Genomic DNA, 23,655 nt, shown 5'->3' with positions numbered 1-23,655 from the left:
GGAGCTTCAAATTTTTCGTTTCTTCTGTCTCTAGCATTGCGTTTTGATTATTTTAATAAAATACATTCGAATCACTTTTCAAATCGGGTCGTGATCTATGAATCAACTCTTCTTTGCTCTTGAACTTTGAAAACCTGCGCAAAAAAATAAACCAAGATTGTAATTTTCGAAAGAACTCAAAATTTTCCAACTACGTTTTTAATAAGTTTCATAATGTAAATATTTACTTCATACACTCGAAAAGTATCCTGATTTCACTAAGCGAACAAAAACAAACATTTTTTTAATTAAATTACAAACTTTTTGGTAAAGTTATGAATTTTGATGTTTGACCTTAGATAAGTATTTGGAAGAAGAACTCTTGAAATTTTAGAAATTTGTTGTCTCTCGTTACTTAAACAATGTTTTTTATTTAATTTCTAGAGTCAACTTGGCTTTTTTATATTTTTCAATATTCTAGGTAAAAGATAAGACGCATTAATTTTTTAAGATGTCCTGGACTACACTTCTTAACATTTTTCTTTGTAATTGCATTTGCAATAATTCTTGAGTTTTTTTTTTTAATTTAACAAAGGTCCTATATTTTTTTCTACATTGGGTGTTTTTGGCACCACTTCAAGGCGGCAAGGCAAGTCCGGTGTTTTTTAAATAATAATTTTCACACAATAAATTTTTTTTTTACTGAAGAAAAAAAACTTAAAAGTTCTATAATGAAAAACGTGATTACTAGTGCGTCCATCCCGGGAATTCCCGGGACAAAAATCCCGGGATTTTTCCAAAACCGGGAATTCCCGGATCCCGGGATTTTTTATCATTTTTCCCGGGAATTCCCGAAATTGAAAAAAAAAAAACAATTTTGGTCTATTATAATTAGGGAGTACATAGTAATCGATACGAATTTGAAGCATAAAAAATTTGTATTCGGCATATTTCAGTATTAATTTGGTTATTAGGGAAATTTGTTAAAATTTAAGTTCACAAATCCGAAAAAATGCCTTGCTCATTAAATATTTTCTGTATAATTTAATGTATTTTTAAAAGACTGGGTATTATATTTACGTATATTTAAGATTTTAAATAAGAAAAAAACATATTAGACAAATTAGACAAATTAAGACAGCTATTCAAGTTAATTTTTGTATCGTGTTTTGAATAACTTCTGTTAAAACTGGATCAAAACAAAACAATTAGTACACCGATTTTCGAATTAAATGCTCTGAAATCCTATGCTTATTCAGCCTGTAATCCTGTTTCTTCCCAGTTGGCGGAGTATTTTAAAGATAATTTGTTAAATATGTTTTATATAAAATAAGAAATTCAAAACTTATCTAAAATTTTACATTGACTGGTATCATTTTATTTCTAGAGTTTTTTTTAAAGGTCCTATAAATGAAAGACAATATCTTACATTTAAAAAAAAATCTGGATTTGCTGTCGTTTCTCGTTTTTTAGACATTTTGAATTAATTTTTTTAAGCTTTTCTAGTTATTACTTATAAAAAATACATAAAATAAATATATTTATAAAACATTTATTTAATTTAAATCACATTGGAATCAAAAATTGTAATTTATTTGAAATCCAAGGCACATGAAAGAACAATACAAAAAACCATTTTTAATTAATTTTAAGTTTTAAAAACTGTCGTCCTTGTTTGAATTGAAGTGTAGATTATCACCATTTTTTTATTATTGAGCTTATTCTATGGTTTCTAGCATGAAAAAATATTCCTTATTATGAAAACATAGATTTTATGACTGCTTGAAAAATTTCCCGGGATCCCGGGAATTCCCGGGATTTCGAAAATATTTTTCCCGTTTCCCGGGAAATTCAAAACCCGGGAAAATTGGACGCCCTAGTGATTACCTAACATTTTATCAAATTCAAAATTCAATTAAATACTTAAAAATGAATTTAAAAAAATAACAGGAGACGAAGAGAGTCGTGGAACATTAGTTGACCTTAAGACCCCCTAAACAAACAAAAAATAAACAAAAATGGGCTTCAGAGGGTTTATCAATATTTTAAAAATCGTCTACCAGAAGTTCAATAGTTGCCTCACAAAATGTTCTGAATGTTTATTAGTAATGCTGAAAGTTGATTTAGAAACAATTATTGCTTCAGTTACTTGATAAAGATTACAACCATCATATGCGTGCTCCTTTTGTGCGTAAATTTTTTTATCGACCTCAAAAAATTCTCTAAAATTTCTGAATTTTGTATTGGAAAAATGGAAAACCCGTATTTTTTTCTGAAATTGCACCATATTACCATCCTTGATCAGCTTTCCCTCCAACACGCTTCAAAATTCGTCTAAGTCACCTCGAGACTAGCACTTTTCGCACGCGTGGAGTTACTGTATGTCTGGCTACGTGGCAAAAGGAAAACTCTTTTCTGCCGATCGCTTCCCCGGCTCGGTCCCGGTGGGAAAATAATTAGAGCGAAAATCTTCGCGCTTAGACAGGGAACAGCAAAATATGAGGAAAATGAACGTCGTCTGTTGATTTTAAATTTCGCAACAAGATCATAATCTGTGCCATTTGTTAGTATAATTTGGGCCGACCTCGACGCCGGCGTCGCGACGCTTGTTTTTTTTCGGAGAACTCTATCAGTGGATCGTGAGGTGGGAAGAAAAGTGTGAAGAAGGAAAAAAAGAAAAAAAATCTCCCGAAAAGTGCTTCAGTGAATCATGTTTTTCCAAGGGTATTACCGCGGAGAGGGGGAAAATTGAAAATATATCGCAAAAGAGAAAAGTAAATAAAACAAGTGGAAAATTGATAAAGTGCGAGTGAGCGGGAAAATAAATAAAAGCCAAAGTTTTTTTCCCCGGTTTTATGTTTTCCACTGGTCATTGAAACCAAAAAAAAAAAAAAGAATATCAAATATAAAACGAGATTTCATTTTCATCACCAGCAAAAAACCATCAATCATCATTCGCATCGTGGCGGCTGAGGCTGAGTTGAGTTTGTGAGTTTTGAGTTGAGCACGAGTAATAAATCGCGCAATCAAAGCTGCGCGAAGCTGAAAACGTGATTTTTTATCAATTTCGACTGCTTCAGCAGAGAAGAAGTGAGTAGTGAGTGAGTGAGTGAAAAGTGAGGAATAGAGGAAGGAGGCAGAATCCGGAGATAAATCTTCTCGTATCGGGAAGGGAAGGGAAGGGTGTTTCAGCGCCACTAGTTGGTGTTGTTTGCTGCGTGGGTGGTTCGTGTGTGTTGGAGTGGTGAAGAATAAGAAGCAGGGAGCGTTAAACCTCCCTCCCCATTCTCCACGCTGAGTACATAAATGCAGCAGTAATGAAGTAAGTATGACTTCCCTTTCTCTATTTCACGAGTTTTTATACTACTTCATTTGAGGAAAGTGCATTTGTGATAGTACAATGCATTTGAGAAAGAGAAAGGTACAACTAGGTGATTTTCTCTTAAATTCAGAAAAAAACAGAAACACAATATTCTTAAATCGGTTTTGTGTTATAAACAACAATCAATAATTAGAGCTAGTGATTTTTAGCGATTTCGTGAAAGCCGCGTAATCTGTGAAATTTGCCCTTGGCCGTGAAATTTGTTAAATACCGCGAAATTCTGCGAAATTCAAAAAAAATATTGTTAAATTGTTCCTCAGTGAATTTAAGATTGTTTTTAAATTTTTGCACGTAACAATTTGAGCAATTATATTTTCTCTGCACGGAAAAATCAATTCCCGAGTTCGTGAATTGTGTTCATGAATGAACCACGAAGGAATATTTTCACGTGTATCGTGCAAATGCACCATACTCATGAATAAATTCCCTCGTGGTTGTATTTTTTTTAAATTACGATGAAAAAAATGCAAAACACGCAAAGAAATTATAAAAACAATGAATATGTTGGTCTTTATTGCAGTTTTGCCTTCCTCACTGAGGTAAGGCTATAGTCCTGCTCGAAAAATGAACTTTTGAAATACAGCTCGTAGACCTATATTCATGTATACCTATCGACTCAGAATCGAAAACTGAACAAATGTCTGTGTGTGTGTGTATGTGTGTGTGTGTTCAAAATTCTTGCCAAGTTTTTTCAGCACTGGCTGGACCGATTTTGATCAAACCGGTTGCATTCGACTTGGTTTAGGGTCCCATACATCGCTATTGAATTGTTTGAAGTTTCGATATGTAGTTCAAAAGTTATGTATAAAAACGTGTTTTCGCAAATATCCGGATCTCAATTATATGCACGTAAACGATGACCGGATCCATCATCCGACCCATCGTTGGTTAGGTAATTGAAAGGCCTTTCCAATGAGTCCAAAACATTGAAGATCTGGCAACCCTGTCTCGAGATATGTCCTCTTAAGTGGTATTGATGCACTTTTTTGAAGCCGGATCTCACTTAAATGTATGTAAACTATGTCCGGATCCACCATCCGACCCATCGATGGTTAGGTAATCGAAAAACCTTTCCAACGAATCCAAAACACTGAAGATATGGCAACCCTGTCTCGAGATATGGCCACTTAAGTAATATTGATGCACTTTTTGGAAGCCGGATCTCACTTAAATGTATGTAAACTATGTCCGGATCCACCATCCGACCCATCGTTGGTTAGGTTATCGAAAAACCTTTCCAACGAGTCCAAAACATTGAAGATCTGGCAACCATGTCTCGAGATATGGCCACTTAAGTGACATTTATGTACTTTTCTGAAGCCGGATCTCACTTAAATGTATGTAAACTATGTCCGGATCCACCATCCGTCCCATCCTTGGTTAGGTAATCAAAAACCCTTTCCAACGAATCCAAAACATTGAAGATCTGGTAACCCTGTCTCGAGATATGTCCACTTAAGTGATATTGATGCACTTTTTTGAAGCCGGATCCCACTTAAATGTATGTAAACTATGTTCGGATCCACCATCCGACCCATCGTTGGTTAGATAATCGAAAAACCTTTCCAACGAATCCAAAACACTGAAGATCTGGCAACCCTGTCTCGAGATATGGCCACTTAAGTGATATTGATGCTCTTTTTGGAAGCCGGATCTCACTTAAATGTATGTAAACTATGTCCGGATCCACCATCCGACCCATCGTTGGTCAGGTTATCGAAAAATCTTTCCAACGAGTCCAAAACATTGAAGATCTGGCAACCATGTCTCGAGATATGGCCACTTAAGTGACATTTATGTACTTTTCTGAAGCCGGATCTCACTTAAATGTATGTAAACTATGTCCGGATCCACCATCCGTCCCATCCTTGGATAGGTTATCAAAAACCCTTTCCAACGAATCCAAAACATTGAAGATCTGGTAACCCTGTCTCGAGATATGTCCACTTAAGTGATATTGATGCACTTTTTTGAAGCCGGATCCCACTTAAATGTATGTAAACTATGTTCGGATCCACCATCCGACCCATCGTTGGTTAGATAATCGAAAAACCTTTCCAACGAATCCAAAACACTGAAGATCTGGCAACCCTGTCTCGAGATATGGCCACATAAGTAATATTTATGTACTTTTTGGAAGCCGGATCTCACTTAAATGTATGTAAACTATGTCCGGATCCACCATCCAACCCATCGTTGGTTAGGTTATCGAAAAATCTTTCCAACGAGTCCAAAACACTGAAGATCTGGCAACCCTGTCTCGAGATATGTCCACTTAAGTGATATTGATGCACTTTTTTGAAGCCGGATCCCACTTAAATGTATGTAAACTATGTCCGGATCCACCATCCGACCCATCGTTGGTTAGGTAATCGAAAAACCTTTCCAACGAATCCAAAACACTGAAGATCTGGCAACCCTGTCTCGAGATATGGCCACTTAAGTAATATTTATGTACTTTTTGAAGCCGGATCCCACTTAAATGTATGTAAATTGTGTCCGGATCCACCATCTGACCCATCGTTGGTTAGATTATCAAAAACCCTTTCCAACGAGTCCAAAACATTGAAGATCTGGCAACCCTGTCTCGAGATATGTCCACTTAAGTGATATTGATGCACTTTTTTGAAGCCGGATCCCACTTAAATGTATGTAAACTATGTCCGGATCCACCATCCGACCCATCCTTGGTTAGGTTATCGAAAAACCTTTCCAACGAGTCCAAAACATTGAAGATCTGGCAACCTTGTCTCGAGATATGTCCACTTAAGTGATATTGATGCACTTTTTTGAAGCCGGATCCCACTTAAATGTATGTAAACTATGTCCGGATCCACCATCCGACCCATCGTTGGTTAGATAATCAAAAAACCTTTCCAACGAATCCAAAACACTGAAGATCTGGCAACCCTGTCTCGAGATATGGCCACATAAGTAATATTTATGTACTTTTTGGAAGCCGGATCCCACTTAAATGTATGTAAACTATGTCCGGATCCACCATCCGACCCATCGTTGGTTAGGTTATCGAAAAACCTTTCCAACGAGTCCAAAACATTGAAGATCTGGCAACCCTGTCTCGAGTTATGATTACTTATGTTATATGTGTGTACGTTTTTTTTCTGGATTCAAAAAAATAGCTGAAATATGTGTCCAAACCACTCATATTACCCATTGTTGGTAAAAAAAGAGGAAGGCATCAACCACATAGGTGGATTAAGTTAGTTTTTTAATTCAATATTGTTTAAAATACAATTCATTTTGTAAAATCTTCATTTTGCAATTCCGCTGTGACACTGTTAACTTTTCCTGTCCTTCTGGGGAAACGAAACAACCTACCTTTCCCTACCAAAAATAACAGATTTGAAAATCAATACCTTTCAATACCAGTGCTGATAAGTAGGACTTTTCAACACTTGTATCGAAAAGTAACATTTTTCAATATAAATTTATTTCAAACGGTAAATTTACTTAACACATGGATGTTTGACATACACAGAAAAAAAGTTGAATTTTTAAATGTTGAAAATTTTATAGGTTGAATATTACCTCTTTTCTAGAGTAATATTACATCAAAAATGTGTAAAAATGTGAACCTAATGAATATTCATCAAAAACTGATGAAAATTCATAATTTTCTGGGTTAAAATCAATCATTTTTTGCCACAAAATCTGTCGCCAATTCCTGATGAATATTACCATCATTTTTTCTGTGTAAAATTCCATTCAAAAAGCATTTTTCGAAATTGCATAAAAGGTCGTTGTATGCAACTTGTTGCAAAACTTATTTTTTTCAGCGCTCGTCGTATTTATTGAACTCGTTGGATAAATGTAAGACTCGTGTAAAAAAAATCTTGTTTTCTCAACTTGTTGCATAAACTTCTATTAAGCTCTTTGCAATCTTTTATAATTTTATAATAACCGGGACCGTGGTGTAGGGGTATGCGTGGTTGCCTCTCACCCAGTCGGCCTGGGTTCGATCCCAGAAGGTCCCGGTGGCAAATTTTGAGACGAGATTTGTCTGATCACGCCTTCCGTCGGACAGGGAAGTAAATGTTGGTCCCGGTCTAACCTAGTGGTTAGGTCGTTAGCTCAGTCCAGGTACAGGAGTCGTCTCCCTGGGTCCTGTCTCGGTGGAGTCGCTGGTAGGCAGTTGGGTCGTCAGTTCGAATCCCGGGGAAGCTCAGGTGTAAAATAGGTTTGCAATTGCCTCAACAATCAAGCCTTCGGACACCTAGTTTCGAGTAGGAATCTCGCAATCGAGAACGCCAAGGCAATGCTGTAGAGCGAATGATTTGATTTTTTTTATTTTTGAATATTAAGAATAAAAAATGTTGAAATAGCTGTTTTAAATTAAATGTTGCCTAAATTAGTTTAAACAATCCCATTTTGCTTTTGCTTAACCATGGAAGCAAACAAAAATTTATTTCTTTTATTTTACTAATTCTTCATTTACCAAAGTTTTTGATTAGAATGTGCTTTGTTTTATAGATAATTAAGCAAATTAAATTTCTTAAATCTCGCTAAAACAAGTTAGCTGAATCCAAAAATTTGCCTTAGAAAATTCTGCAAAATTTCACAAAATGAGTATTTTTGGTCGTGGTTTTTATATTTTGTATCTAAAACAACAGCTTACTCTTTGAGTGATTTTTCTGTACTCAATTATACCTAAACTACTCATTTTTGCGTTAATATCCAGCATCTTTTAGAGAACCATGAAATCGCCATGAAAGTCTAATGTTTTGAAATTGGCATGCTGCGTAATAGGGCGTCCAATTTTCCCGGGTTTTGAATTTCCCGGGAAACGGGAAAAATAATTTTGAAATCCCGGGAATTCCCGGGATCCCGGGATTTTTTTTAACATAAAATCTATATTTTCATTATATTTGTTTTATTTTCAAGCTTAAAATCATAGAATCAGCTCAATTATATTAGTGATAATCTACACTTAAATCTAAACATATACGACAGCTTTTGAATAGCTTAACGTGAAGACTTCCATCATTGTCATGATTTTCGTTAACATCGTCGCTTTCAAAATTTTGACAAAATTCCTTCAACAAGTTGCTTAGAATAGTGCCCTACACATGCTGATTCCTTTTGGTAACGATTGTCCCATTCCTTGTAAAGTTATGGAAATCGTCATTAATCAATGATTGCCAACTAGGACGTTAATGATTGTACCGCAAAATTATATAAATTTTGAAACACAAATTCTTTCAGTGGCTTCAAGAAGGCAACAACCGGCACATGCTGATTCATTTTGGTGCAGATATTCGTTAAATTGAATTTAATACAGAATATTTTATAGTGATGATCAATTTTCTTCGAAAATGATCAACGGCTTCACCTTAAGGGTCATCTCTCAACAAAATAAATTTGAAAACTTTTGAATTGCCGAGATATAACAATTTGAAGTTGGCAGTTTAAAAATGGGTGCCACGATAAAATGGGTGACACTGCTTTGACCAAATCGCTCATAATTTTGGTGAACACTCGTTCAACTGGTTTCTTGTGCCTAAATAAGGCCGATATTCAAAAAAGTTTATTTTTAAATAAAATAAAAATATTTTTATGTTTTTCATATAAAAGCTAGAGAGCTTTTGATTCTTGCATTTTTCAAATATGCAAAATTCAAAAATCGGGCATCGTCATGCACACGGGAAGTCTTGTGAGTCTTCTCCCCAATTTCAGCCAAATTGGTCCATCCTATCTTACGAAAAAAATGTTCACAAAATTTGACAGTTTGCTTTGCGCATGGAAAAATTGTATACTTAAATCGTCTCTTACTCAGTTTAATAATAAAATATCTTCATGAAACTTTCAGGAGTGATCATCTTTCAAGTGGATTTAATAAATTTTCTGAAATAAGTTTTTTTTTGCATTTAGAAGCATGTAACCCCTTAAAACAAATTAAAAATATATATTTTTTGTTTTAATTCTGCTCTGGCCAACTGGGGAAAACCGGGACCAAAGTCGGAATAGTATAATATATTTTTCCTTTTTTTAAATAATTTATATTCATAAATATAATAACCAGTCTTTTAAAAATAAAGAGAGATAAATAAAAAAAAATAAAACACTAGGAATTTTGTGAATCTGTAAACTCAAATCTAACACTTTTTCACTAATAAGCCAAATTATTGCTGATATCCCAAGTAGCACTCATAACTTGTCGACTGTTGAATAATAGTAAGACAATTGTTTTTGATAAACATACGAGAAAAAATCTGAACATAACTTAAATAACAGTTTGTTTCACTGCTTGTATAACTGGCTTATGTAACTATCGTGTTTTGTGCCACAAAAGTGTTAAAACACAGTCAACTTCACTCTTTTCCAACTTTAAAACACAACATAGGGAAAATTCTCACCTATTTGGGAGGTTTAGAACTCGCTCCTTACTCCATCCAATTTGCTGATTTACACTGTTTAAACAATTTATTTTGGAAAACTTTTGATAGAAACTTGCATGCTCACTTCCTATTGAGTTATTTATCACTTTATTTCACTCGAAAACACTTTTTTTGAGCTGTAATTAAACGTCAAAATGCTGATATGCCAAGATGCTGTTCCGTCATCTGCAATTTTTTCCTCGAAAACAGTTTGTTGAATAAGACTAATATTGCACTGTTTGTTTCACTGCTTATCTAACATTGTTATGTGACGGCATCTTCTGAAAAATGGGCGTGGCCAACCATTCTATAAATAACCTTAGGTTTTCTCGCTTTGTTACACAAATGTTATTGGAGAATAGGTTATATAACTGATAATCAACAAACATATTCAACTTGACATTGCGTGTTGTTAGGTGGTGTAAATTTGTACGTGAGGTATTTAGAGTTTCAATAATGTTTATTTATCGAAGATTGCAATAATTGTAATTGTTGACCGATTGGTTTGAAACCTTATTGCCGGTAAAAGCTACAAAAATGTCAGCTTATGGAGTTCATGATAGAGAAAATAACAAATTAAAATCACACAGATTTCAATGTTGCTCCGTGGTACGGTAATAGAAATGACAGTTGAAACGGTTTGTTATAACTAAGTTGTATATTGGAGTTATAAAAACTGACTTGAAACAAACTTATATAACATAATTTCCAATGACAGCCTTTTCTGGAGTTAAGTTGTATAGCTCACTGCTGTATAACAAAGCTGACAGCAGCCTTCTTATTGACGTTTAGGCCAGCTTGTTTACTATGAAGCCTCTTGGAGAGATGTGGAAGCGCGCCTGGACCTGCCGTGGAGATAACAACAAATCATCGAAGTCATCGGATCGAATCTTGGGAAAGACGAAGTTCATCAAAAAAGGAAAATCTAAAAGTTAGCCATGAAGAGGGTTTCACAAGATCACAGTTAGAGAGCGCGAAAGGATTGTTTTTTTTTTCATGCAATTTCTATTTTTTTTTTTCTAAATAAATCGGGCAGAAACAAGCGTACCAAAATAGTCAGAGATACTATTCTTATTGCCAATAAGTTATTGGCTTCGTCGTTGATTGAGATTCTAATAAGAACTGTTTGTTTACATGTAAGTTGGGTAACGGTTAGACAACTGTTTTCAATCTATCTTTCCTTTTCAGTGTGCGCTTTGATTTGACAGCACAGCCGTTAACCACGCCCCCTTTTTTTCGTCGAATCTCTTGTTAGCTAGCACAGTGTTGTCAAATACATTTGTACAACTTACTCTGATAACTTGCATCTTATTCTGGCAAGTTATACAACAGAAAAAAGTGCGCTTTTTCCAATGCACAGGAGTTGTAGAACAAGTTGTGCCAACGAGGCCAATCGGTTATACAACCAGTTAGGAAATACGTTTATCTGACAAAGTGTGTTGCTTGGGATATGCCGAATACACATTTTAATGCTTTTAAATTCTTATCGATTATTATGTATTCAACTTTTAATGTATTTCTACAAAAAAAAAATGTTTCCGGGAAAAATTTGATTTTTTTTAAATTTTGGGAATTCCCGGGACAAATTATAAAAAAATCCCGGGATTCGGGAATTCCCGGTTGTAGAAAAATCCCGGGATTTTTGTCCCGGGAATTCCCGGGATGGACGCACTACTGCGTAATTTGATTTTTTTGTCGTGAAAAATCACTAGCCCTAGTAATAATCATTTTTTCTGGAATGTCGCAAATTGACTTGTCATTGTATTTTTGATGTGTAAGAAACTTTGTCCGTCGATTTCTAATGTCCAAATAAGCTAGTTTGCATAATTAATTTCTTCATACAAGTCTCCATACAAAATTTTGGGCTGTCCATTGAAAAGTGATATGGAAACTTAAGAAAATCTATGTCACGAAGAGGGTATTTCTGACCGTTTTGATGTCTTCTTTGGACCGTAAAAAAATGGCACTGTAAAAAATTGCAACACCCTTAAAAAATTACTAATTTGAAAATTTATGTTTATTACAAAAAAAAATGATTTTATCCCATTCAATTTTTTTTTTCATTTTTTGATATGTAAATAATTTTCAAAGTTTATGTCGCCCCTCTTCAAAATTGGCCTGGATAATCAGGGGACAAAAAAAATATTTTTTCAAAAAACTTCAAAATTTTAATGAAAATCAAAGTTTAATCAACTGAAAACCAATTAAAATGCATTTTCCCGTGTTTATAATCATATTTAGCAAGTTTGAACTCCTTTGAAAACATATGCAATTTTCATGAAATACCAATGTACAGTCCCACGAAAAGTGTTTTTTTTTGCGAAAAAAAAAAAATCCGTCGATACCTCGATATTATTAAAACTAATGATTGGAAAGCAACTGGGCGCCTGTAAAATGCATTTTAAAACACTTTTTTCATCCAAATGTTGAAACCCAGGCATGTTATTTCATTTTTTTATTTTTATTTTTTTTTAAATGCCATTTAGAATGAATAACAATACATAATTTAATAACCTATGGGAGTATGGGTGTTGGAGGCTGTTGCAAAAAGATAATAAGGTTTTAAAAAAATCAAAGTAATTTGCAAAACCTGTCAGAAAAAGTCAAACCAATCTAAGATGTACATAGCACATTTTGAAGTGCTTTAAAAGACCTTTTGAATGCATCTAAGAGAGTTGGAATTGATCAAGTTTTACGCAACCCGAGCAGGGGTAAATAACACGGGAATACCAAATTTTGGTATTACTTGGGCAAATAACAGCGACCAAAATGTGCCCTTGGTTGCCCAGTAATAGATGGTAAAATACCATGAAATCATACCAAAATCTTGTATGTGGAAGGGCACAACAATACCAAACCATGTTATTCCAAGGGTAAAATAATACCTCAAAATAAAACCATTTCAATACCAAGTTGAGGTCTTCTGGATTTTTGAACATTGCTTGAATACCAAAACTTGGTGTTGCCATGGTTTTATTTTTAGGTATTCCCGCGCCCTTGGAAAATCAGATTTTGGTATTTCTGTGGTCTTTCACATACATGATTTTGGTATGATTTCATGGTATTTTACCATCTATTACTGGGCAACCAAGAGCACATTATGGTCGCTGGTATTTGAACAAGTAATACCAAAATTTGGTATTTTCATACCATTTTTAGTGCAGCAGTTGCAGTTAGTGAAAAAAACGGAAATTATTTATATGCAACAGCCAAATTTACTCACCTGATGATTCCATGTTGTTATTAGTGATATTCTTCACCACACCGAATGCATTTGTCATTGATGAACGGTCTGTGCTTGAAGTTCTTGAAGCTTCTGAAAAATAACAAGATTGAAAAATAAGTATTATTAAAATGAAACTGAATTGAAATTCACCAAAATTCATTAATCTGTCGATTGACTCGTTTTTCAAAGTATTTGGTTATCCCGACTCAGAGATATTTCAACGTTTTTGAAAAAAATATTAGTGGGTATATCACACTAATTTTTAAAATCATCTTTAACATTTTTGGGTTTCAAGTCATTTTAGCGCAAAATTAATTAACTCGTAAATTTTTTTTAACAAATTTCCCATAGTTTCAGAGAAATTGATGAAACCTTTCAATATTCAAATAATACCAAAATGTGCCATCCTGACTTAGAAAATTTTCCACAATTTCAAGTCATTTCTGTAGGGGGTATATCAAAAATGTTTAAAATCAAGTTTGAAATTTCCGGTTTTGAATGAAAGCATTCGCTTTGAGACATGATTTTAGCGCAAAATTAATTATTTTGTCAAAATTGGTCAAAATTTTCCCATAGTTTCAGAGGAATTTGATAAAACACTTAAATACCAAAATAATACCAAAATGTGCCATCCTGACTAAGAAAATTTTCCACAATTTCAATTCATTTCTGTAGGGGGTATATCAAAAATGTTTAAAATCAAGTTTGAAATTTCCGGTTTTGAATGAAAGCATTCGCTTTGAGACATCATTTTAGCGCAAAATTAATTATTTTGTCAAAATTGGTCAAAATTTTCCCATAGTTTCAGAGGAATTTGATAAAACACTTAAATACCAAAATAATACCAAAATGTGCCATCCTGACTAAGAAAATTTTCCACAATTTCAATTCATTTCTGTAGGGGGTATATCAAAAATGTTTAAAATCAAGTTTGAAATTTCCGGTTTTGAATGAAAGCATTCGCTTTGAGACATGATTTTAGCGCAAAATTAATTATTTTGTCAAAACTGGTCAAAATTTTCCCATAGTTTCAGAGGAATTTGATAAATCACCTAAATACCAAAATAGTACCAGAATGTGCCATCCTGACTTAGAAAATTTTCCACAATTTCAAGTCATTTCTGTAGGGGGTATATCAAAAATGTTTAAAATCAAGTTTGAAATTTCCGGTTTTGAATGAGTGCATTCGCTTTGAGACATCATTATAGCGCAAAATTAATTATTTTGTCAAAATTGGTCAAAATTTTCCCATAGTTGCAGAGGAATTCGATAAAATACTGTAATACCAAAAGAATACCAAAATGTGGTGTTCGATCATTGACAAATTCTGCAATTTTGCAATATCAAAACAATACCTTAAATTGGTATGATACCACATTTTGCTCTTGCATAATCCTTAAGACAAATTTTAAAGGGTCCAGGAATACCAAAATTTGGTATTGATACCAGAGAAAGGTATTATTACGCATTTCCCTTGTTATTTACCCATGCTCGGGAAATAGGAGTAATTTTATGATTTTTTTTATGTTTTTTTGACCTCAACATCAACATTCAATGCCCGTTTTACCCCACTTCTCTCTGTCGTAGAGGGCTCATATTTGGCATGAGTGCATCTCATGTATAAATACACAAACGCTGAAAGTTTCATCCAAATCGGAGCAACTCGATACGATCCTAGAAAAAAAAACGAGCAAAATCTACAAATACTGCCTCTTAAAGTGGTCATAACGTCGAATTTTCTACTACCAATCATGGATATCGAATCTCCAGACAATTTTTCATAAAAATCTCCATATTGAACACAGTTGCGAATCCAATCCTCAAGGAGACAAAAAATTGTTGATATAATTGGGATTTTTGGAATTTTTTGGTAGTTTTTGACCAATTCTTTGTTAAAGGAAAAATATTTGTACCGGAAAACTCGCCCAACTTCCCTGTTGGTTGCTGCAAGTGTCAGTTCGATTGGGAGCACTTCACAACCAGATTGCTTTGATTAAAACCTGTACAACTAGCAACCCTGTACGAATTCTCGCGCGCAACGGCGCGATGTTGCCACGCTGATCGAACGAACCACGAACGACGAAACACGAAGGACGACGAACGACGACGAGAGAAAAAACCGCCATTTTGCGGTACCAGTTCCTTTTCACCCTCAGTAGAGTCAACACGCTTTGTCACGTTTAATTAGTTATTAAAGTTAGTGTTTAAAGAAAGTCCGAGTGTTTTACTTCACCACACCCACGGCCATTGGAACCCAAAAATTACAGTCCACCCGTGAACATTCCGCCTTTTTCCGTGGGGCCAACGTGCCGGCCCGAACAGAGACAAAAAATTGTTGATATAGGATTTTTGGGAATTTTTTGGGAATTGGGATTTTTGGAATTTTTTGGTAGTTTTTGACCAATTCTTTGTTAAAGGAAAAATATTTGTACCGGAAAACTCGCCCAATTGGGTCCTAAAATGAAGCTTAGATTGCTGATATTATTGTTTACAGCGATAAAGCTTATTTTTCTGAGTACAATGACCCTTTGTACGAGCACAAAGAGTTTAAAATGGATTTTTAAATCAATTTTGAAAAATTAACCTCGCGGTCCTTCTTGACAGAAAAGCTCCTACTTGACAGCTCGTTCCAAGGGTACCATAGTTGATCCATCGAAAAAATGTTGTCTTGTCAAAAAAAAAAATTGCATTAAAATGAAAAAAAGTGATCAGAAATGGTTTTTAATCGTGTTTTTTACCGTTGTACATAAAAATTGACATAGGACTTTAGTACCCAATTTCCCATTAGTTTGCATTCGACAGTAGTTGGCAGGGACTTTTATGTTTTATTCAAATATTTCTACTCTCTTTCGATTGGTTAATTGGACGCGAATTTATTTCTTCTTGTTTCTAAATGCTTCAGGGAAATTTCGTCCAATCTATCGGCCAATAATTTCTCTATTAAATTTCTCAAAACTTCGTTAGCCTTGATCACCCCGAAATTCCCCGACCTTCGCATGCGCTGAATTTGAATGCTTCCAAAAACTCATAAAACCATATTCCGCATGCCGCATCGACGCCAATCAAAGCTGGAGGTCGTCGTCATCATGATCACCAGTCGACGTTCAATCAAGGCATCGCTCAATTCTCCAAGAATCACTTTCACACAGAATTGCAAGGCAGAGCGCCAAAGAACCTCAAACGTAATCGCTTGGAAATAGAACGGTGATTCAGCGTTCCGTAGGGACAACTAGGTCATCGCAGTTAGAAGGAGCAGCCTCAGCGCGAAATCAGCTGCTGTTTTAGCAGTTGGAGCAGATGACAAATCTTTGAAGGGGTGGCATCAGCAATTCAAAAATGTTGTAATAATTTATCAACAAAAGAATTTAGTTTAAAAGGCATGCAAAATTAATTAAAAGTTGCAAAATTGCTCTCAACCATAAATTTTTAAACTTTTTTTCACAGTGTAAACCTCAAACCTAGAGCACAGTCAGAGAGAGCGAGCACTTTGTCGAGTATTCAAGTACCAAATTTGCATATTTAATAACGCACCCATTACTCACGAGAAAACATTAGGCGCAGCATAGACGATACAGCAATCTCATATCGTCATCACCAGAGCGAGAGATTCAGGGTTAATCTTGGTGCAGCAGCAACGGCAGCAGTTATGTGGTGACGATTGCACTCTAGAACGCGCCAGCATTGGCGCCCTTGCCATTGTGGTTAGAGAACATTGTGCGGTGAAGACAGTTTGGAGTAGCAACAGAGAACTGGCTAGACCTAGTTGAAATGAAATGAAATAAGTCCCACATTCAAATCTACCACCCTGCCCATAACAAGCCCACCCCTTTCTAACACTGACCTCCATCCTTCCGATGAAAAGAAGAGAAAGATTCGTTTTCCTTGATGACGGCAGCATCCAGCATGATGATGAACTGACGTGAGATGTGGTGACACAAGTGCACTGCCGAGTGTCGTAAATGGTCATAAAATCATTGGCAAACGGCCGTCTTTGGTCTGTCGGCGGCAACCAACACGGGAAGTACCCCCGGATGGTGACGGCTCTTTTATTAGTGCCCGAGGCAAGGGTTTTACAGGAGGGAGGTTCTGTGATCTTTGAATTAGTAATTCCTCATCGGGCAGAGGCTTTAGAATTTGTGGTGGTGACCTTTTAAGCCTTCTAGAACAGCGACGTTGCCATCAAATGTGAACTTCCTCTCTCTCTTCTGTTTGGGGCGGCCCGATGACTTTACGATGTGAATAATTAAAACTACAAATGGGCCTCACAAAAACCATCCGGCGTTGACGACCTGCAAAATTGACCAAATTTTGCGCCCCAATCAGCCCAATTGTTTGCGGCTTGGACAAGCTAGGAGCCGTGTTCTGGTCGTCCATAAAGTCGCTTTACGACCGCCGATGGCCTTTCGCCTCTTACAGAGGGAGAGAGAAAGAATAAGAGCAAGAGAGTAATGCTGACTGACATTAATCACCCTCTTATGCCACCGTTAGAGAGTTTGATTTTATTGCAGGAGCGTCTGTGTGTATGTTCCACTATCATGCGCTTCAACTTAATTGTTCAACTTTACGAGATTAACAATTGAGTAATAATGGTCAAAATGTGTGTCGTCAGAAGTCGCCTTTGAAAGATGGATCTGAATCAGGCTAAAGGGTTTGATTTAAAATTTTGAAAACTGCATCACTGTTTTGAAATGAGTTCTATTTACAGCATGATTTTTCTCTTTTCTGTTTATTAATTTTGGAAAAACTTAAAATTTCATATTAAGTTTTCATTGGGACACTTCCCGAGCAGAGGTAAATAACACAGTAACACCAAATTTTGGTATTACTTGGGCTAAGAACAGGGAAAAAATATGCCATTGGTTGCCCTGCAGTAGATAGTAAAATACAATGAAATCATACCAAAATCTTGTGTGTGGAAGACCACAAGAATACCAAAACATGTTATTCCAAGTGAGCAACTCTCTACGAAATCAGCCGATTTCGACCATTGAGCAATTCCAGCCCAAAACAGGAATTTTTCAGGTACTTTTTTCTCGACCCTCTCCGATTTCAATGAAACTTTGTAGACATGTTATCCTTCGCTTATATAAGCCATTTTTGTGTATATGGAGCCAGTTCCACTCGATAATGACATTTGAGAAGGGCGTAAGTGTTTTAAATATTTTTGTAATTCGGAATTTAAATATTTCTGTATCTCGAAGCCGTTGCATCGTATCAAAAAGTGGTCAAAGACAAACTTGTAGGAAATTTTACGGGCTTTTCGATAAAAATACACTGAAAGAAAAACACCCAACTTTTATGAGATTTTTGATTTTTAAGTTTAAAAGTCAAATTTGAGGGAGCCCACGATTTTTTTCGTTCAAAATTTTTGTGAAGATAGCCTAAGATGTTACAAAAGACTCACGAAAAATGCAGGATGGAGCAACTCACCTAAAAATACAAAATCATTTACTGAAACTGTTTTTGAAAAGTGCTCTAAACGTCAAAATTTTCAAAAACCGAATACGGGAATCGATTCTCCAGACAATTTTACATAAAAGTCTCCATATTGACCATTGTCCTAAGTCCAATCCTTGTAAAGTTACAGCGGTTTTAAAAATAAAAATGTTGAAAAAATAGGTTTTTTGATGGTTTTTGGCAAATTCCATATGACAGACATAATTTTTCAGTCTCGTAAATATTTTTACCGGAAAGCTCGTCAAATTTCCCATAAGTTTGTCTTTGACAACATTTAAATTGGATGTATGAGCTTGCAGATATAAGCTAATTACATTGCTCATAATTGAAAACATCATATTTTTTCAGTGTAGTATAGTAACCTGGATAGTAAATTAGCTTATATCTGCAAGCTCATACATCCAATTGAAATGTTGTCAAAGACAAACTTATGGGAAATTTGACGAGCTTTCCGGTAAAAATATTTACGAGACTGAAAAATTATGTCTGTCATATGGAAATTGCCACAAACCATCAAAAAACCTATTTTTTCAACATTTTTATTTTTAAAACCGCTGTAACTTTACAAGGATTGGACTTAGGACAATGGTCAATATGGAGACTTTTATGTAAAATTGTCTGGAGAATCGATTCCCGTATTCGGTTTTTGAAAATTTTGACGTTTAGAGCACTTTTCAAAAACACAGTTTCAGTAAATGATTTTTGTATTTTTTTAGGTGAGTTGCTCCATCCTGCATTTTTCGTGAGTCTTTTTGTAACATCTTAGGCTATCTTCACAAAAATTTTGAACGAAAAAAAATCGTGGGCTCCCCCTCAAATTTGACTTTTAAAATTAAAAATCAAAAAATCTCATAAAAGTTGGGTGTTTTTTTCTTTCAGTGTATTTTTATTGAAAAGCCCGTAAAATTTCCTACAAGTTTGTCTTTGACCACTTTTTGATACGATGCAACGGCTTCGAAATACAGAAATATTTAAATTCCGAATTACAAAAATATTTAAAACACTTACGCCCTTCTCAAATGCCATTATCGAGTGGAACTGGCTCCATATACACAAAAATGGCTTATATAAGCGAAGGATAACATGTCTACAAAGTTTCATTGAAATCGGAGAGGGTCGGGTACAACCGATTCCCTATTTGGCATGGAATTGCTCCATTTTTATTTTTTGTATTTTTTTATTTGGCTCAAACTTTGTGGGGGCCTTCCCTATGACCAAATAAGCTATTTTGCGTCATTGGTTCACCCATACAAGTCTCCATGCAATTTTGGCTGCTGTCCATACAAAAATGGTTTGTAAATATTCAAACAGTTGTAACTTTTGAGTGAATTTTCTGATCAAATTGGTGTCTTCGGCAAAGTTGTAGGTATTGTTGAGGACTTTTGAGAAAAAAAAAGGTACACGGAAAAAAAATTTGGAGATTTTTTTATCAACTTTTTTTCACTAAAACTCAATTTCCCAAAATACGTATTTTATGATTTTCGAGATTTTTTGATATGTTTTAGGGGACAAAAATCCGCAACTTTTGAGCCATAGAGAAACATGGTCAAAAAATCTGCCGCCGAGTTATGAATTTTTGAAAAAATAGTGATTTTTGGAAAAAATCGAAGTTTTATGCAAAAACAAGTTTGACATTACTTTTTAATGCAAAATTGAATTTGCAATCGAAAAGTACTGTACAGATTTTTTGATTAAGGGCTCCGTTTTCAAGATATAGCCACCGAAAGTTTGATTTTAGCGAAATATTTGCAGTTTTTTTAATTTTTAAAAATAGTGATCATGAGTGACCATTTCTAAAAATATTTTTTTCAATAGTTCAGAAAATTTGCTTTAAAACTGTCTCAGAGACATTGAAGATTGGACCTCGGGTTGCTGAGATAGAGCCGCTTTAAGAAAAAGAAACACGAAAATTGAAGTTTTCTAAATCTCACCAAAACAACCCACCTTTTTCTAATGACGATATCTCAGCAATTAATGGTCCGATTTTCAATGTTAATATATGAAACATTCGTGAAATTTTCCGATCTTTTCGAAAAAAATATTTTGAAAATTTTTAAATTAAGACTAACATTTTAAAAGGGCCAAATATTGAATAATACGCCCATTTAAAATGCTTCGAAAATTTTTAAATTAAGACTAACATTTTAAAAGGGCCAAATATTGAATAATACGCCCATTTAAAAACTTCGATTTTTTTTTCCAAAAATCACTATTTTTTCAAAAATTCATATTTCGGCGGCAGATTTTTTGACCATGTTTCTCTATGGCTCAAAAGTTGCGGATTTTTGTCCCCTAAAACATATCAAAAAATCTCGAAAATCAAAAAATACGTATTTTGGGAAATTGAGTTTCAGTGAAAAAAAGTTGATAAAAAAATCTCCAAATTAGCATATTTGGTCATAGGGAAGGCCCCCACAAAGTTTGAGCCAAATCAAAAAATACAAATAAAATCCATTTCCGGTTTTGGTAGAGAATTGCTCAAGTGTAAAATAATACCACAATTGCCCGTAGAACATCATATTTTGGTATTCCTGTGGTCTTCCGCATACATGATTCTGGTAGAGTAGAGTGGAGCAAAGGTGCTGAAACTTTTTTGGTACCTTCGGTATGCCCAAAGAAGCCATTCTGCATCATTGGTTTGTCTATACAATTTTCCATACAAATTTGGCAGCTGTTCATACAAAAATGATATAAGAAAATTCAAAAATCTGTATCTTTTGAAGGAATTTTTTGATCGATTGGTGTCTCGGGGAAAGTTCTAGGTATGGGCAAGGACTACACTGAAAAAAATGATACACGGTAAAAACAATTTTGGTGATTTTTAATTTAACTTTTTGTCTCTTAAACTTGATATGCAAAAAAACATTATTTTTATTTTTTTTATTATTTAATATGTTTTAGGGGACATAAAATGCTAACTTTTCAGAAATTTATAGGTTTTGCAAAAAATCTTTGACTGAGTTTTGAGTTTTCGAATCGACACTATTTTTTTCAAAAAATCGAAATATTGGTCGCAAAAATTTTTCAACTTAATTTTTCGTTGTAAAATCAAATTTGCATTAAAAAAGTACCGAAGTGAAATTTTCATAAAGTGTACCGTTTTCAAGTTATAGCCATTTTAAGGTGACTTTTTTGAAAATAGTCGCAGTTTTTCATTTTTTTTTTTTAAATTAGTGCACATGTTTGCCCACTTCAGAAAAAATTTTTTTTTGAAAAGTTGAGAAAATTCTCTATATTTTGTTTTTTTTTTTTTTTTTGAACTTTGTTGATACGACCTTTAGTTGCTGAGATGTTGCCATGCAAAGGTTTAAAAAGCAGGAAAATTTATGTTTTCTAAGTCTCACCCAAACAACCCACCATCCATTTCTAACGTTGATATCTCATCAACTAATTGTCCGATTTTCAATGTTAAAATATGAAACATTCGTGAATTTTTTGATCTGGTGTAGTTCTTATCCATACCTACAACTTTGCTGAAGACACCAAATCGATCAAAAAATTCTTTCAAAAGATACAGATTTTTTAATTGTCATATAACATTTTTGTATGGACAGCTGCCAAATTTGTATGGAAAATTATATGGACAAACTAATGATGCAAAATGGATTTTTTGGGCTTACCGAAGGCACCAAAAATTGTTAAAGCCGAATTAAAAAAAAAAAAATTAAAATTCAAAAAAAAAGATCGATTTCGTAGAGAACTGATCATATACCAAATGGTACCCTTGTCCATGGCCTTTAAAACGTAGAACTAGGATTTACCTCAAATCGCTTACATCTCGAGAAATAGGTAATTGCTTTAGAAGAAATGAAGTGAGCACCTTTGCCCCGTATTGCGGGTCAAAGTGAATTTTTAGTTAAATGTTAAAGTTAACTTTTCGTCAAGTTTTCAATTGGAGGTTGTTTTTTACCCCAAATGAAGATATTTTTATGGTATAGTAACATATTTAAACTAAGTAGTACTTATAAAACTAATGATTCATTTTGGGAGTTAAAAACTTTTCTATTTTCGCTTTAGTTATATTTTTTGGTTCGAATTTTTTAGTGATCTTGGACCAATATAATTAAAAATAAAAGTTATCCAAAGTGTTTGATTTTTTTTTTCATAAAAAAATGAATGGAAGTTTTAGTGCGCACCTTTGCCCCGCATTTTTTTAGGCAAATAATTGTAATGAATAAGAAGAAGAGGAATTTCAAAAATTCTTTAAGGGTCAGCAAGGTAGTTAGCTAGGCCAAAGACTAATTAAATGGTTTCAAAAATTTCGTGAACCTGATTTTTTATAAATCTTATTTTGTAAACTTTAAATATAAGATCAAAATGGCTTTAAAGTGACGTTTTCCAATAACTTTTACAAACTTCAGTTTTTTCACTTTATTTTTGCAAATACATTGGTCGAAAATCCAAATATGAGCTTTAAAGGTTGAAATTGAGTATTTGAAAGGCTGGTGCGCACTTTTGCCCCGTACTACTCTATCAATTGATCGTGTTTTTGTCATACATTCCGAATGTCATAAAAATTTTTAGAAAATAATGAAAATTTTCATAAAACTATGAATATTCGAAAAAATACTCAAAGTTGCAGTTTTTTGCAATTGGTATCAAATGATTGGGATTTTATCATACATTTCGAATATAATAACAACATTTTTTGAAAATACTCAACATTTTCTCAAAAATACGTATTTTCGAAAAAATACTCAAAATTTCAGTTTTCACAACATTTCGAATGTTATAAATTTTTAGAAAATACGTAGTTTTGGGATTTTTTTAAGTATTTAAAAAAATGATGAAAGCTTTCGAAATTTATTAAAATATCTTGATTATTTACACCCATACTGTGAAAACTGACATTTTTAGCATTTTTTAGTAAATACATAGTATTGTGAATAATTTGAATATTTTCGAAAAAATGTGCTGCAACTTTCGAAAAGTATGAAAAAATCCCGATCGTTTGATATCCATATTGTAAAAAACTAAAATTTTTAGTGTTTTTTTCGAAAATACGTAGTTTTATGAAAATTTTGAGCAGTTTCAAAAAAATAATACTATTGTGGGAATTTAGGGCCAGCCATACTGGCCAGCACTTGATGAGGGTGGAGATATTGAAGATGTGAACTCTGTCGATGCTCAGAACTAACTGCTTTTATTTACTATATTCGAAATGTATGAAAAAATCCCATTCATTTGATACCCACACCCAACTGGCAGTCGCATGA

At 34.2% G+C, this 23,655-nt stretch overlaps 1 protein-coding gene across 12 annotated transcripts in view; it reads left to right on the top strand.

Moving 5' to 3' along the window:
* Positions 1-23,655, top strand: part of LOC6053082 (collagen alpha-1(XVIII) chain) — a 590,709-nt gene that overhangs the window by 5,893 nt on the left and 561,161 nt on the right. For all 12 annotated transcript variants that reach the window (XM_038260484.1, XM_038260490.1, XM_038260480.1 and 9 more), the window contains exon 2: positions 2,914-3,301. In XM_038260484.1, coding sequence (XP_038116412.1) covers positions 3,297-3,301 — 5 coding nt within the window. In that variant the 5' untranslated portion in view covers positions 2,914-3,296. The remainder of the gene's footprint in view (positions 1-2,913; positions 3,302-23,655) is intronic.

Source organism: Culex quinquefasciatus, chromosome 3 (assembly GCF_015732765.1).
Source record: "Culex quinquefasciatus strain JHB chromosome 3, VPISU_Cqui_1.0_pri_paternal, whole genome shotgun sequence".
NCBI lineage: Eukaryota > Metazoa > Arthropoda > Insecta > Diptera > Culicidae > Culex > Culex quinquefasciatus.
This window is presented reverse-complemented; position numbering and strand designations above follow the sequence as displayed.